Source organism: Littorina saxatilis, linkage group LG12 (genome assembly GCF_037325665.1).
Source record: "Littorina saxatilis isolate snail1 linkage group LG12, US_GU_Lsax_2.0, whole genome shotgun sequence".
In the NCBI taxonomy this organism is placed as follows: domain Eukaryota; kingdom Metazoa; phylum Mollusca; class Gastropoda; order Littorinimorpha; family Littorinidae; genus Littorina; species Littorina saxatilis.
Window position 1 is genome coordinate 47,442,491 of NC_090256.1, and position 14,350 is coordinate 47,456,840.

The following is a 14,350-nucleotide window of genomic DNA, read 5'->3' on the forward strand; positions in this document are numbered from 1 at the left end:
TTTGGCCAATCGCTGAGCGCGATGCAGCGACGACAGCTATGGAGTTCGACGCACTCTAGAATCTTGTTGCATTCCGTAACACGAGGATTTATGGTTTGTAAGACATTTTTCGCAATTCTATTTGATATACCTTTCTTTGTATGCATAGTTTAGAGGTTGTTTTGCAGTTCTCAACAGAAATCACAGAGAAAAGCGTATCTGATTGTTAATATTTTACTGTTAAAATATGTGCACTGTAGGCCTAGACCTTCTACCCCGTACCCGACTGGTGGCACTGGTGAACAGCAGGTTCTACAATCGAAATATAAGGTCAGTAGGGGCAGATTTCTGTGTAACATATCAAGGTGCCCATAGTTCTGCTTATTAGAATGGTTATGCAACAACAATAAGTTGTATGCACGCTGTGATTAAGATTATAACTGACTTAATTGCTGCGGCTCGGTCACATCCAAGTCGGTCAGTTGTCGAATGTCAGTCACCGTCGTTACGACAGCTACGGGCACATCCCCCGTCCCTCGGCCTACCTCCACCCCCTCCTTTCTTCCCCTTATTCCGCCTCCTCCTCATTCTTCTTCCTCAGTTGTTACAACCGTGACCCAACCCACCCCCTTCGTCTCCCGTCTGATACTGACATAGTCAGTCAGTGACACATGCCGGTTTTGCCCGTGGAGCCAAACTCTGGGTAATGGGGTCTATGACGCGGAATTTCGAGCTATTCTCGTCGTTGATTGGTCAGAAATTCCGCCCGAACTTTTATTGTCCTCGCGCAATTCCGGACGGAATTCCGCCCGGACTTTCGAGCTATACTCGTGTTTGGTTGGTTAAAATGTCCACGCGCAATTCCGCCAATTCCGCCCGGACTTTCGAGCTATACTCGTGTTTGGTTGGTTAAAATGTCCACGCGCAATTCCGCCCGGACGTTTCTCGGGAACGTTCGTATGGGTTCGGCACTTTCCGCCCGGACTTTTAGATCGAGAAATTTTAAAAAGTTCGAACGGAAGAGAATCGGATCGAAGAAACATAGATTGGTTAAAATGTCCTCGCGCAATTCCGCCCGGACTTTTATCGCAAACGTTCGGCACTCGTTTTGCACGGAATTTTAGAGAGAGACATCAAAACAGTGGGATTGGAAGAGAGTCGGATCAAAGAACCAACATTAAAGGCATACTAACGCACTCCCGTGTTTACAAAGTGTAGTTTGCCCACAATCGATGTCAAACGCACCATAAGACCATATAAGGCCTAAAAAAAAAATAGGTGTGGTTACGGTACCCTATTTTTAGGGGCCGACCCTATAACTTTTTATTAAATTTGTCAAAAAAACAAAAAACACACAAGAAAACGAGTGCAGAAAACGCTATGAAAGCGAAAGCGCCCGAGTCGCACACTTATTTCCCTGTCAAGTAGGTTTAATTTGTACACATTAGAAAAAAAAGTTTAAAAAAAAAAAAGTGTTTGCCTACCTTCCTACCCTATTTTTTTTGGCTATGTTACCGTAACCACACCTATTATTTTTTTTGGCCTAATGACGATACGTCACCATGCGCGGACCATAATACATGCATTACAACTTGTTCTAGCCTCTGAAAAAGTGAGGATGTCAACAAAGCCGCGGTGTTCTCTCCCTTGCATCAACGTTACATGTGTTGCCAAATCTATAAATAGGACGATCCAGATCAAAATAAAAATTCAAATATCTCAACATTTAACACTATTGTGACTAGCACTGCCACGGCGTTTACGTCCTGCCTGCCCAAGCTTGCCACCAAGAAACTTCCCAAAAATCAGTAACTGTAAAGAAATCTGTCTAGCAAGCTTGAATTAAGTCCAATCACCACCAAATTTTGTGTACTAATTCAAAAATGGATGCCCAGTTCAGTCGTGCTATTTATAAGTTTGTCACGCGATTTGTTTTAGCAAAGGGGGGTGAAAGGGGGATAATTTGTGTTTTTTAACTTTTTTTGTGTGTTTTATTTTCGACTGCTTTTTTTAAAAGTTATTTTTTAACAGAAAGTATTATAAATAATGTTATAACCAAACAAGGTGTAAAACCTATGAATTAGCTGAAATATTGTTAACATTGTACACAGAAATAAGGAGACAGTACAAAGAAAAAAACAAGCAAATCACGCATTCACTCACAGCATCCTGACTCAAATGAAACAAAACTGTAGATCTAACACTCACCAAATGATGTCTAGGTAATCCATATTGAATATAAGTCACATTTTCACAACAAAGTACCAACTGTACACCTATGAACAATTCCAAAAGGATTTGAAGGCTCCAGCCATCCATTGTTATCAGTGCTGCCACGCCCCCATAGCTCCTACACGATTCCGAGATACGTGTTCGTCTAGCAGTATCACCGCCAACCACGTGTAGTTTGCCGACTCGTACTAGCAACAACGGGACTGTTTCTTCCTCACTTTCACTGCTTGTATCGCTTTCGTGAGGCGAAAACGATACGTCCGAATCATGCTCTACGGGATCCTCTAGGTCCAACATCCATCCGGAGAATCTCCTCCCGAGACAAGGCTCGCCTTTGATTCATTTTTTTTCCTCAAAAACGCACACAAATCAGGCGGATTTGCAAATGGCAGAAGGGGACGCCAAGTGTATCAAGGGAAACAACTCAATTTATTTGCAAGCTTCAAAAACCGGGAAGCAATCACGAGTCGTGTACCCTCTATGGCTGGTACTGAAAAATGCGCTTCCCGTCCATGGGCGTGTCAGCGCTGGTACTGATTTATCAGTGTCCCGTCGTGAAAGTGTTAAGGGGTCCTAGACCACAATATTTTGCAGGGAATTTAATTTAGTCTGTCTCCAGCTGTTGGTAAAGCAATTAGCGTGTATAGTCATCGAGTACATATGGCTTTAATCGCGCGTGTGTGAGTGTGAACACAGCTATTTCGTGGAAGCGGTTCTTGCGAACAGTACACACTTCGGAATAGTGCTCAAGTTGTTTCCCTTGATTCAAATAAAAGGTTTTGACTGACTGAACACAGACCAATCTCTCTCTCTCTCTCTCTCTGATTCTAACCTTTTTTTTCTCGATTGCAACTCTTTGCAAGTGCCGTCCTTAATATTTAGTTCTTAGATGCGCGCGTTCCGAGATTTCGGCGCCACAATGTGAAATTATCTTTCAAGCGGCATGTATACATGTACAAATTTAGCTTCCAAGTTTGTTTTTCAAATGTTCTTTGTTTTTGCCTCTCTCAGTGTGCCCGTCTGTCTGTCCGAGTCTTGCTCCCCCTGTTTCTTTCCCTGTCATTTCCTGTCTCAGTATGTCTGTCGTTCTCGGTCTGTACGTGTGTCGGTCTGTCTGTCTCTCTCCCTCTGTCTCTGTATGTATCTGTCGGTCTCTCTCTCAGAGCAGCCTGAATGTAGTTTGCAGCTGTAATAAGTTGACGGCGGTGCATCGTTTTGATGATTTGTCCACTATCCTTTTTTCTGTGAGCATGTATCATAATCGCGCGCACACACACACACACACACATACACACACACACACACACACACACACACACACACACACACACACAACACACACACACACACACACACACACACACACACACATCTGAAACGCTGCCTCATCCCCCACCTCACCCTCTCCCCAATTTGGAAACAGAAAGAAATATAATTTGTAACAGCATTTTCTAACGCCCTAGCAGATATTCTGGAACAGTGTTGTTCTTTGTGACCTTGGTCGTAACGGAAAAATATAGCAGTCTGCTGAGTAACGGATGGCGCATGAAATGAGTCATTTGTGTCGTTTTACACCTCTTTTCAGTTCTACTTGGAAAGGATGCCACACACACATAACAACTGTCCTTCCTTTACGCTCTTTTAAGTCAACATTGGTCTGACAAGGCGTGTACGTCGAATGACAAATATCATACATACCCTTACTTGAATAAAATGCTATACCAGCCAAAAATAAACCAGAAAATATATCTCTGACAACAACAACAACAACAACAACAAAAACAACAACAACCCAATTCATGTCTGCAAAGGAAGCAGGACAGTTGCTGATTTCAGTTCGTATCTAAAGAAGTAGATGCCCATATAGCGAGCACATTTGCGTACAGATCTGTATCATTCTGTTTAATTAACATTCTGCCGGTAAGAAAATGTCTTGTTTAAGCACCTATGATACATGGGTCTTGGCAATGATTGCATTCACATCTTGCACCATTAACAGCGCAACATCCATTGCTATTTGTAATCCTGCGTTTTAAAGAATTTGAGTGATCGCCCTTGATTTCAAAGCATTTACATATGAGTGTCCGGTAAATTCCCATTCCATGTTTTTAGTGAGTAGAGAATAGTCCGGATTCAGTCTGAATAGTCAAAAGTCCGGGCGGAATTCTGGCCGGAATTGCACGAGGACAATAAAAGTTCGGGCGGAATTTCTGACTTATCAACGACGAGAATAGCTCGAAAGTCCGCGCGGAATTCCGGCTGGAATTCCGCAGGGACATGGCGTATCTGGCGTTCCATACCCTCTCCCCAATACACCCGGGCTTATTACACTCCCCCCCCCCCCCCCCCCCCTTTGTCATTGGCTATTGATCCAAGTCACTGGCATTTACTGATTTAGTCACCTCTGGAAATTTCAACTTACCCTGGAAAGGTGTGGTGAGAGTAACATCTCCTCAGTTACCTCCTCAGTCACAGTGACTACCTGGCTAATATTATTTAGGTGGGTTTTTTCAGGTTGTTTAAAAATAAAAATAAAAATTAATGACTACTTGTATTTAAATAACTTCTTCAACTTACTCTTACAGCCGGAGCTATGGCAGAATGTGAATGCAGCCAGGATGCCCCTGAACCATACCCGGCGGAGACAAACGCCACATACACAGAGAATAACACCCCACCGGTCAGCAAGACCCAGCCGGCAGATCAACCAATTCACAAAAACCGAATCGACAGTGACAACAAATTGTGGTTGCCAATTGCCAACGTCAACGAATACATCACTTGTGGCATCTGCAAAGGGTACTTGTATGAAGCTGCAACCATTACAGAGTGCATGCACTCATGTAAGTTTGATGCCAGTCCACTCTGGCTTTGTATGTTTCAGTACTGTTTACAAAATTCTTCAGTATGAATCGGGGTTGGGTCATGTTTATTGCAAAACTGTGGGTAAATATTTGTTTTTTGAGAAACTGACGCAAATCTCTTAGAGTCAACGTGAATCCTGATAAGTGATTGTTCACCGATAAAGTCTGCCAGGACCTTCACATTTATATGGAATTGTAAACTTTTATACATATAACAATGCATGGTTTGTTTTCTGGACAGGACTGTAGCTTAAATTTATATATCAGAAATTGTGAAAGAAACAATTGAAAGTCAGCAGAGACTTTCTTCCGAGATTTGTTAAAATCTCTTAGCAGAGAGAGAGAGAAATAAGTATCCCTTCACAGACAGCCTGTTGGGAGCATCAGACCCTCCTCAAGGGGGACCGAGATTTACAGAGCAAAGTCCCTTAAATATATATATATGTGGACATTGTATGCAAGGGCATTGTTTACTCCCTGAAATCTTAAGTTAACCTTTGTTTTGCCTCTTTTTGTTTGCTTTGAATTTGATATTTGTTCATTAAGATGCCAGCAACCAACGGATTGGTTTGAATTATGCTTCCATTGTTTTATTTGCCAGTGACAGTACTAAAAGTAAAACCTGCTTTATATCTAATGAAAATAAGAATGTTTTAATCATGTTCTTTAGTTCATTAATCATGCTTTGATAAATGTTCTCATTGTGCTTTAATTCAGTCAAGTTCTAATCATGCTCTGGTTCATTTTCAAATCACGCTTTGATTCATATTCAAATCATTCTTTCATTCATGTTCAAATCATGCTTTTTGTTCAAGTTTTAATGATGTTTAATTTGACTTTCACAGTCTGCAAGAGCTGTATTGTGAGACACTTACAACGAAGCCTTCAATGCCCAAGTTGTCAGATCATCATTCATCCCACAGACCCTTTTGTACACATAAGGTAAGTCTATTCAGTGTGAAGATATGCAAAAATATTCTAGCAGATGAAAAACTTGAAGTTGAAGGCAAGTGCAGGCAGACAGGCATGCACAAAGTGGCAAGCCACCCTCCAGGCACATGCACATTTCAATTTTTCTTTTTTGAATTGGATTTTGTTGATGGTTATTCACAATTTTTCTAATTTTATATGCAGTAATGTGTGATTCTTTTTTGCGGGGGTGGTTGGGGTTGCATTTTTACTAATCCCTTACTTTTTGTGTCTCCTACATAGGTTAGATAGGCTTCTCCAGGATATTTGTGATGGACTGTTGCCTAACCATGCAGAAGGTAAGTGAACATTTTGAAGCTCATCTCAGTGTTGAGGTTGGATTTTGTTTTTTGTATATATCATTTGTCAGTATTTTGCATTGTGCTGGGTGTTTTGTACATTTTTTTTCTGTCATGATACATTACTACTAACTGTATGTTTGTCAAACAGAATTTTAACAGCTTTGTAAGGAACACAGAAAAATAAACAATCTTTGTTTACATTACCATTCATATTTTGAATATGTGTTGCATTTTGATTGCCATGCAACATTCAAAACTCAGGTGCCCAGAATATTTTGAGACTTGAAACTGGTGTAAAAATGACAAACTGAAACAACCAGCCAGCTTGCATTTCAGACGGGAAATAAGTTACCGAAACAGAAACCGTTCCTCACACATAGATCTGTGTAAAAGTTCATGCCCATAGGTAAAATGTGTGTGCGATTGCACATGTAAAGAATTGTTGCATGTTAATTGCTATCTCCTTTTTATTTTTATTTTTTGTTTGCAATATCTGTGTGTGGTCGTGTCTGTGTGTGTTGTTTCATTTTGCACTGAAAATATGTCTTCTTCTTTTTGCAGAGGAGATTTTAAAAGAGAAGAAGTTCTATGCTGAAAATGGTAAGTCTGACAGGCTGCATAGACATATTTGAAATGAATAAATTTTGATAATGTGAAAAAAAATACAATTAGTAATATTAGTATGGAAAGTTAAAATAGGAACACTAATAACAAAGACGTACATGTACAGCCTGAGAGACAGACATGCATGCACATGCATGCACATACAGACAAACACAGAAACATTCAACACAGAAACACATACAAAATCAGATGCACACACACACACACATGTACAGCCTGAGAGACAGACATGCATGCACATACAGACAAACACAGAAACATTCAACACAGAAACACATACAAAATCAGACGCACGCACGCACACACACACACACACACACACACACAGACTACACACACACACACACACACACACACACACACACACACACACACACACACACACACACACCTACCAACTTTAGCTATTTGTTCAAAATGCCAGTCTCTAATGGTCACTGTATAGCTATACATGTTATACAGATACCAAGCTGCTGTCCTTGCCAGTGTTAAGAGCAGGAAGAGGACCAGTCCAGCCCATTCAAACTGTAGTTTATGTGGGTGCGTCCCGTCCTGTGATCAAGCCACATTATGTGGCTCCCCTGGTTTTGCTCTGCTTACATTGTAAATGGTGAGTATCCAGAAAAAAAATTCTTTGTGTATAGTCATTCTGCAGTGAAATAATGGTACAGTGGACCCCTTTTTAAGGCCCCCCCCCCCCCCCCCCCCATTTCAGACTCCCTCCCTTTTAAGACCATGTTTTTCCAGATTTTCATACTCTTGCAAACAGAGGAGGTAGCAGTGTGAATACAGTGATATGCTATATCTTTCTCAGAGAGAACTTAGAAGAGAAAGTTACAACTGATGAAGATGTGAAGACTAATTAATGTGCACATTGTTTATGGGCATAAATAACGCAGTAGGAGTCTGTTGTCCTAGTACTAGTAGTATAGGTGCTCAGTATAAGATGGAAGGATCTGATAACTGGCTTGTCATGATGCATCACATTAAAAGGTATTTCTTATTCAGCTTTTACCCTTTTCTGTTGCAGCTCCTCACCATTAGATAAAGTAAGTGTTGATAACTTTAAACTTTTTTCCCTTTGACTTTGTCATTTTAGATTGTTCTGTAGTTCAACTTTGTTTCTTAAAACGTTGAAAGGTTCTGAAATAAAAAGATCCTTTCTCCCTTCTGTCTCAGGGTATTTTCTGTTTTAATTTTTGTTTCATTTTATTTTACTTCATTTCATTTTGTTGTCGTGTGATTTGTTGAATTCAGGTGTCCAAACAATCAATTTGATAGGCTAATATTTGTTGCAGAAAAAGATGATGATTTTGTGTCTATGTTATTTATATTTCATTTTCACCTTCTGAATTGCAGAAACTGGACAAAAAGTTCATTCGAGTCACAGGGCAAGCTACGCTCAAGAACGTGGCATTGTTTCTAAGGAAGAAACTTGTACTAACAGAAGACCATGTGGTAAAATATTACTCTTCCGTTGATTATTCTTTTTTATCCTACATACGTGAGAGAGACACCCGTGAGATAATAATCGTTCAAATCACACGTGTGTATATCATGTAAATGAGGTCATGTCAAGCAAGTCTGGCAGGGACCTGTTTTTCCACTGCTTATGATGCCAAAGTCACCGAGACAAACGTCATTATAGAAACACAAATTGCGCTCGCTAATTACCCTCGATGAATCTTTAGAACTAACACGTCACGCCACACTTTCAGAGTGACGTTTCTTTGCTTTGACGTAATAGATTGCACGAGGCTTTAGAAGAGATCGAGGTTCTAAAACAAGCGTCTTCAATTTAGCTGCCTCGAATGCAGGACATTTTCAGTAAAATACACGTAAGTACAGTATGTAGGATAAACAGAATACTACATGGCTTGCTGTTCCGTACCAGATTTACACTCGTTGCTTTTTCAAATAGTGAACAGCTCGCTTTCGCTCGCAGTTCAATATTTAAAAAAACAACTCGTGTAAATCTGGTACGACACAGCAAGCCATGTAGTATTCTCTATTTCTGCAACCCTCCCTTATGAAGCCCCTTCCACAAACACACACACACTTTGTTCTATATTTAATTCACCTTTCAGTAATGACCACCTGTCTCATTCTGATAAATCATCGGTCCACGCTATCGCTCAGTGGTCTCTCTGACAGGATGACTAATTACTACGCGCATTAAAGGGAAATCTATCAAAACAAGAAAACAGAGTTATCTCCCATATGTTTTTCGCTAATGTTTCTGATAACAGACGAAAGACGAACGTGATTGTAGAACGGCCGACTTCGACAGTGATCTCCGTTCTGTTCTTCACAGTTATGATAAAGACATCGTTCTAAGGTCAAAACAAGTCGAAATTTTGAGACTGCTGTGGGAAGGAGACCGTGATATTGTTGCATCACTCCCAACTAGTTACGGAAAAAGTGTCGTCTGCTTCGTAGCCAAAGTTGATTATCACGTGACACTTTTGCCATATTTAGAGTTGTTTGCACAGTAAATACACCCGCGAAAGATAGCTCGCTTGAAACTGTCTTACATATCCATTCCTTTGTAATTTAAAAATTACACAACACCATGAAAAATCATTATCGACGATCGCGAATCTGCTTATATCAATAGCACATTACGAAAAGCTCTAAATATGTAAAATATCGATTTCCTCTCCAGAGAAGGAAAACAAAGGCATCCCGTCAGGGATAAATGAGACGCCAAGGGAAGTAACTCATTTTGACCTGAGTTCATGATGCACCTGTCTATAATAACCACTTTTTGTTGGTCATTATAGACAGGTTTGACTGTAAATGTTTAGCTGGTAGTGGTTATATTATGGCCAGCTACTTCATACTCTGTCTCTCGCATGTGTGTATCTGTAGGAGAAGACAGATCATCAGTACCAAAGATAATTGAATCATAAGATTGTATATAGTCCTGTGAGGTTACCCTCATTAAAATGTGGGTTGCTTTCTCTCTGAGGAAAGCAAGCTGCCATAGAGTACGGCGCTACTAAAAACAAAATCCTGCATGTATTCATGCCCCCCCCCCCCCCCCCCGCGGGTTAGGGGTAAGAATTTACCCGATGCTCCCCAGCATGTCGTAAGAGGTGACTAACGGATTCTGTTTCTCCTTTTACCCTTGTTAAGTGTTTCTTGTATAGAATATAGTCAATGTTTGCAAAGATTTTAGTCAAGCAGTATGTAAGAAATGTTAAGTCCTTTGTACTGGAAACTTTCATTCTCCCAGTAAGGTCATATATATTGTACTACGTTGCAAGCCCCTGGAGCAATTTTTTGATTAGTGCTTTTGTGAACAAGAAACAATTAACAAGTAGCTCTATCCCACCCCACCCCCCTTTCCCTGTCGCGATATAACCTTGAACAGTTGAAAACGACGTTAAACACCAAATAAAGAAAGAAAGATGTATTCATGTTTCCAAGCCATGAAACTTTTGCTGTGAAGTTTCAAGTCTTTATCGCGTGCATGCATGGACACAGGGGGTGTTTAGACACTGAGGAGAGTCTGCAAAAAGTTGAAAAAAAGTTGACTCTGGAAAATAAATCCCTAGCTGAATATGGCTTATACAGACAACTAGGTTTGAAGCTGGTGGGGCTACTGACTGAGTTTCCCCGAAGTATGTAAAGGCAAATCAGAATGTGCAGATGTTATCATACATGTACATAATTGCAGGTCGAACTGTACGGTAGCAGTGGTGATGGATGTGTCTCACTGGAACAGACTCAGACCCTGTCTGCTGTGAAAGACGAGTTCTTCAAACAGGATGTGAGTGTTATTAGTACATGTACAAAATGTTGTTGTTGTTGCTCTTTTTCAAATAAAAGTAAGAAGTAACCTCTGATGTGTGAAAACTCCCAGTAAAGAACTTGAAGACTTGAAGTTTTCTGGGTTAACGTGACCAAAATCAATGTGGTTCTATTGAAGGTTTTTCTACGATGAAGGGTCACGTCCACAGAGTTTACTTTTACTTGCATGTTCAACTGCATATACTTCATAGAGAAGAGAATGTCCATGTGCTATTATAGGAATAGGAAGTTGTAAACTGGTAAAAATGAATTTCTGTGAATATACTACCTAAAATGACAAATTATTCCCCCCCCCCCCCCCCCTCACACCACCACCCCTCCTACCCCTTTCCCCCTCAAAAAACTTTCATTTCTTTCTTGGAATTACTTGGGTTGTAGAACTTGAACTGGACCGAGACAGAGCTAATTCAGTAGTCTTGGCAACAGAATCCAAATATCAACATTCTTAAAGTACTAGCCAATGGTCAGTGTACAAAATATTTGACTTTCAGTGTTGTCATTATATTAAGAGCTGTTAACTCTCCAAAACAAAAGAATGTGAGTTATATGCAATAAAGGAAAGAATGAATGCATCGGTCAAGACTGATGCAAATCATTGCTCACATATTAGCTAAACACTGTATTCTTCTTGTGTTGTTATTTCAAATCAGTATAAAGACCAGTTGCATGGCAAGATTTATTGAGACGTACTATTCCATACTGTCCCTAGTCCATGATCAACATAGTTCTTGTACTTAGCTGATATATTTTTGTGTGTGCTTTTTTTCAGGATTTCTTGCACCTGGAATATGAAGTTAGTCCAAGGCAGTGGCTGGATTGACAAAAATGGTGTTAGGCTGATCGAAAAGCAGATTAGCGCTAAAGAAAGTAGCAACAGAAGTAGACAACGACTTGCCCAGAGCTCAAGACAAAATCGTCGTCTTCAACGATGCCCTGTCAGTGCTCCAAGCCCCCCAAAAACACGACAAGAAGCTGAATGAGACCCCCCTGCAGGAGAAGCTGTTTGGCGACCCGGTGGCCCTGAAGAAGACGGCGGCATTTGTATGCGTCACAGGAATGGATGTCTAAAGGAGCGCACGAGAAGAAGAACGCGGAATGAAGACAGCCAAAATTATTACAATTATAACATAATAAATGAAGATATTTACAATAAGAACATAATAATGGAGAAGATATTTATGTCAGTCAGTTATTTTCAACAAACTGATGTCAGTATCAGGCAACTGCTGGGTCAATCTACAAGATTTGTAGGTTGTTGTTGCTTTTTTCGAGGCAGAGGATTTAAGTAATGTATCCTACATAACAGAATTCAATTTGAAACATTGGCATTATTCAGGGAGATGACGCCTTGTTAAAAACAGTCCATTTATTGCTGCATATCATAAGTAGACAGATGAAAGCAATATTATTTCATTCAAGCATTTATTATTAAACTACTCAGCAGTATTAATTCTACGCACATTGACAGCATACATATGAATTTGAATGTATATGAAACCTTGATTGCCACAAATGAATGATCAACTGCAAATGAGGTTTACACTTATGTAGGTCATACACAAAGTCAAAAGGTAGTCATCAATGGAAGTAATGCAATATGTAACTGCACTTGTTTTTCTAACCTGTATTACTTAAAAGACAAGAAGAATATACAGTCGAACCTGTCTATAACCATCACCCGAGGGACTACCCCAAAGTGGTCTTTATGGACATTTGGTTGTTATGGAAAGTGTATTCAATAGGGAAAAACTCGTCGGGGATCCTTTTAATTGGTCATAATGGGCAGGTGGTTGTTACCAAGAGGTGGTCGCTGGGGCAGGTTCAACTGTATTCAACAAAAGCAAGTACCTTAAGCACCGCAGCCACAGTTAAACAAACATACAATTAACATAATAACAGCTTCTACATTGATACAAAGAACTGTCAAATGCAGTGAAAACCTACATGTATGGCTGACCTGTCGCAGATAAGCTGCCCCGTTTTGGGTCAAGAAACAATGCTCTTGGGGTCCTACAGTCAGAATCTAAGATTGAATATCTAGATTCCACTACTTCTGTTAATTATCAGTGCATATATTAGGCACAGACATTAAGTGGTGTTTTTTTTTCCAGTGGGAATTTTAGCAGCATTACTTTATGTTTTTTAAATATATCTGCGTGTTATTGTTAATTTTACGCATTACCAAAGTTATTAATATTACCATATGTTTTGGGAGTACAAGGCGCTTCATCATACCAGGTGCATATCTTTGTGGGTGCAAGCCTCGCTTGCTACATTAAAAAAATAAGAAGAGGAAAAATCGCTATCTTACAAAAATTCAATGTTTCCTCGAGAGCATCTTATACAGTGGAACCCCCAATGTAAGACTCCTTCACTTTTAGGATCCTGTTTTCTCAGATTTTCTCTTTACAAACACTGTGAATTGATCCCCATTTTAAGACTCCCTCCCTGTTAGGACCTGATTTCCTCAGATTTGTGGAGGTCTTGCATGGGGGGTTCCGCTGTACTGCACATTGGAAATTCCTGATCTGCTCTCCTTTTCTCTGCAACATTGTTAATTAGGTTTGAAGTGGGTGTCCTTTAGCCATACACAAGGCCCCCCCAGAAGATAGGGTGCAAGATTCAAAGTAAAGACAAAGTTGTGCCGTGCCTTATAGTCCTGAAATTGTGGTACATGTGGTCGCTGTGATGTTTCAGTGTGATAGAGATTTCATGCTATGTGGCTGTAGACAACCAGCTTACTGCCAGTTTGTATCTGTGGTATTTATTACCCTTGAGAATTCCAGATGTGATTCTTAATTTCCATGACTTAATTGGTGGGACCTGTCTGTCTGTCTGTATATTTTGTAAAGTTCTGTCTTTCTTCAGCTCTTTGCTGCGACCATCTATCCTCCTTTCTAATTTGTCCTTTCTTTTCTTTCTTTCTCTTTTCTTCTTTTTCCGATTCCTGCTTTTTTTCTTCTGTCTGCCTTTCTTTTCTTTTCCCCACCTTACTGACCCACTCCCCTGGTTCCTTCTTTCTTTCTATCTTTTTTTATTGTTCTTTTTCATTTCATTTTTATTTTTACTTCCAGTTTGCCTTGTGATACATGTACATGTATATTATAAGATGTTTGATGGGTTGTTGACAGACCAGCTTTTTTGTCCGTCCGATGGGGAGCATATCGTCTTTTGTTTCATATTTATTGGCCGAAGGCCGCGGTCAATAAATATGAAACAAAAGTCGATATGCTCCCCCGAGGACCGACAAAAAAAGCTGGTCTAACAACAAACCACCAAACATCGTTTTTGTCATCATTTTGGGGGTAAGAAAATAAGTGCCAAATCAACACAGGGAGCCATGCTTTGAAACACGAGTTCCGTTTTGATAACTCATGGTTTGGGACCCCAGCACGTTGTTGCAATCAAAGCTGGCGTGTGAAAGCAACTTTCTGTGTTTTGAGTTCATAAAATGTTGAGATAAATATGTCAGGTTTGAGGATGCACAGTTCTGTATGTTCCTCTCAGTATTCCACCCCCTCGGTTTTCAGTTGTAAATATTAAGCTTAGTGATCGAACGTGGAA

At 40.1% G+C, this 14,350-nt stretch overlaps 1 protein-coding gene across 3 annotated transcripts; it reads left to right on the forward strand.

Annotated features, from left to right (window-relative positions):
- The first annotated feature begins 26 nt into the window (after window positions 1–26).
- LOC138982091 (polycomb group RING finger protein 6-like) lies at window positions 27–13,612 on the forward strand. Of its 3 annotated transcripts, none has more exons than XM_070355315.1 (10): window positions 27–93; window positions 4,797–5,054; window positions 5,921–6,017; window positions 6,288–6,343; window positions 6,908–6,946; window positions 7,433–7,580; window positions 8,001–8,019; window positions 8,330–8,428; window positions 10,653–10,745; window positions 11,556–13,612. In XM_070355315.1, exons 2-10 carry the CDS (start codon window positions 4,805–4,807, stop codon window positions 11,604–11,606), a joined length of 852 nt encoding a protein of 283 aa, XP_070211416.1. In that variant the 5' UTR covers window positions 27–93; window positions 4,797–4,804; the 3' UTR covers window positions 11,607–13,612. The 3 variants fall into 3 exon arrangements, with proteins under 3 accessions (XP_070211416.1, XP_070211415.1, XP_070211418.1); XM_070355314.1 differs by having other exon boundaries at window positions 33–97; XM_070355317.1 differs by lacking the exon at window positions 27–93 and adding an exon at window positions 255–309.
- Window positions 13,613–14,350: the final 738 nt, after the last annotated feature.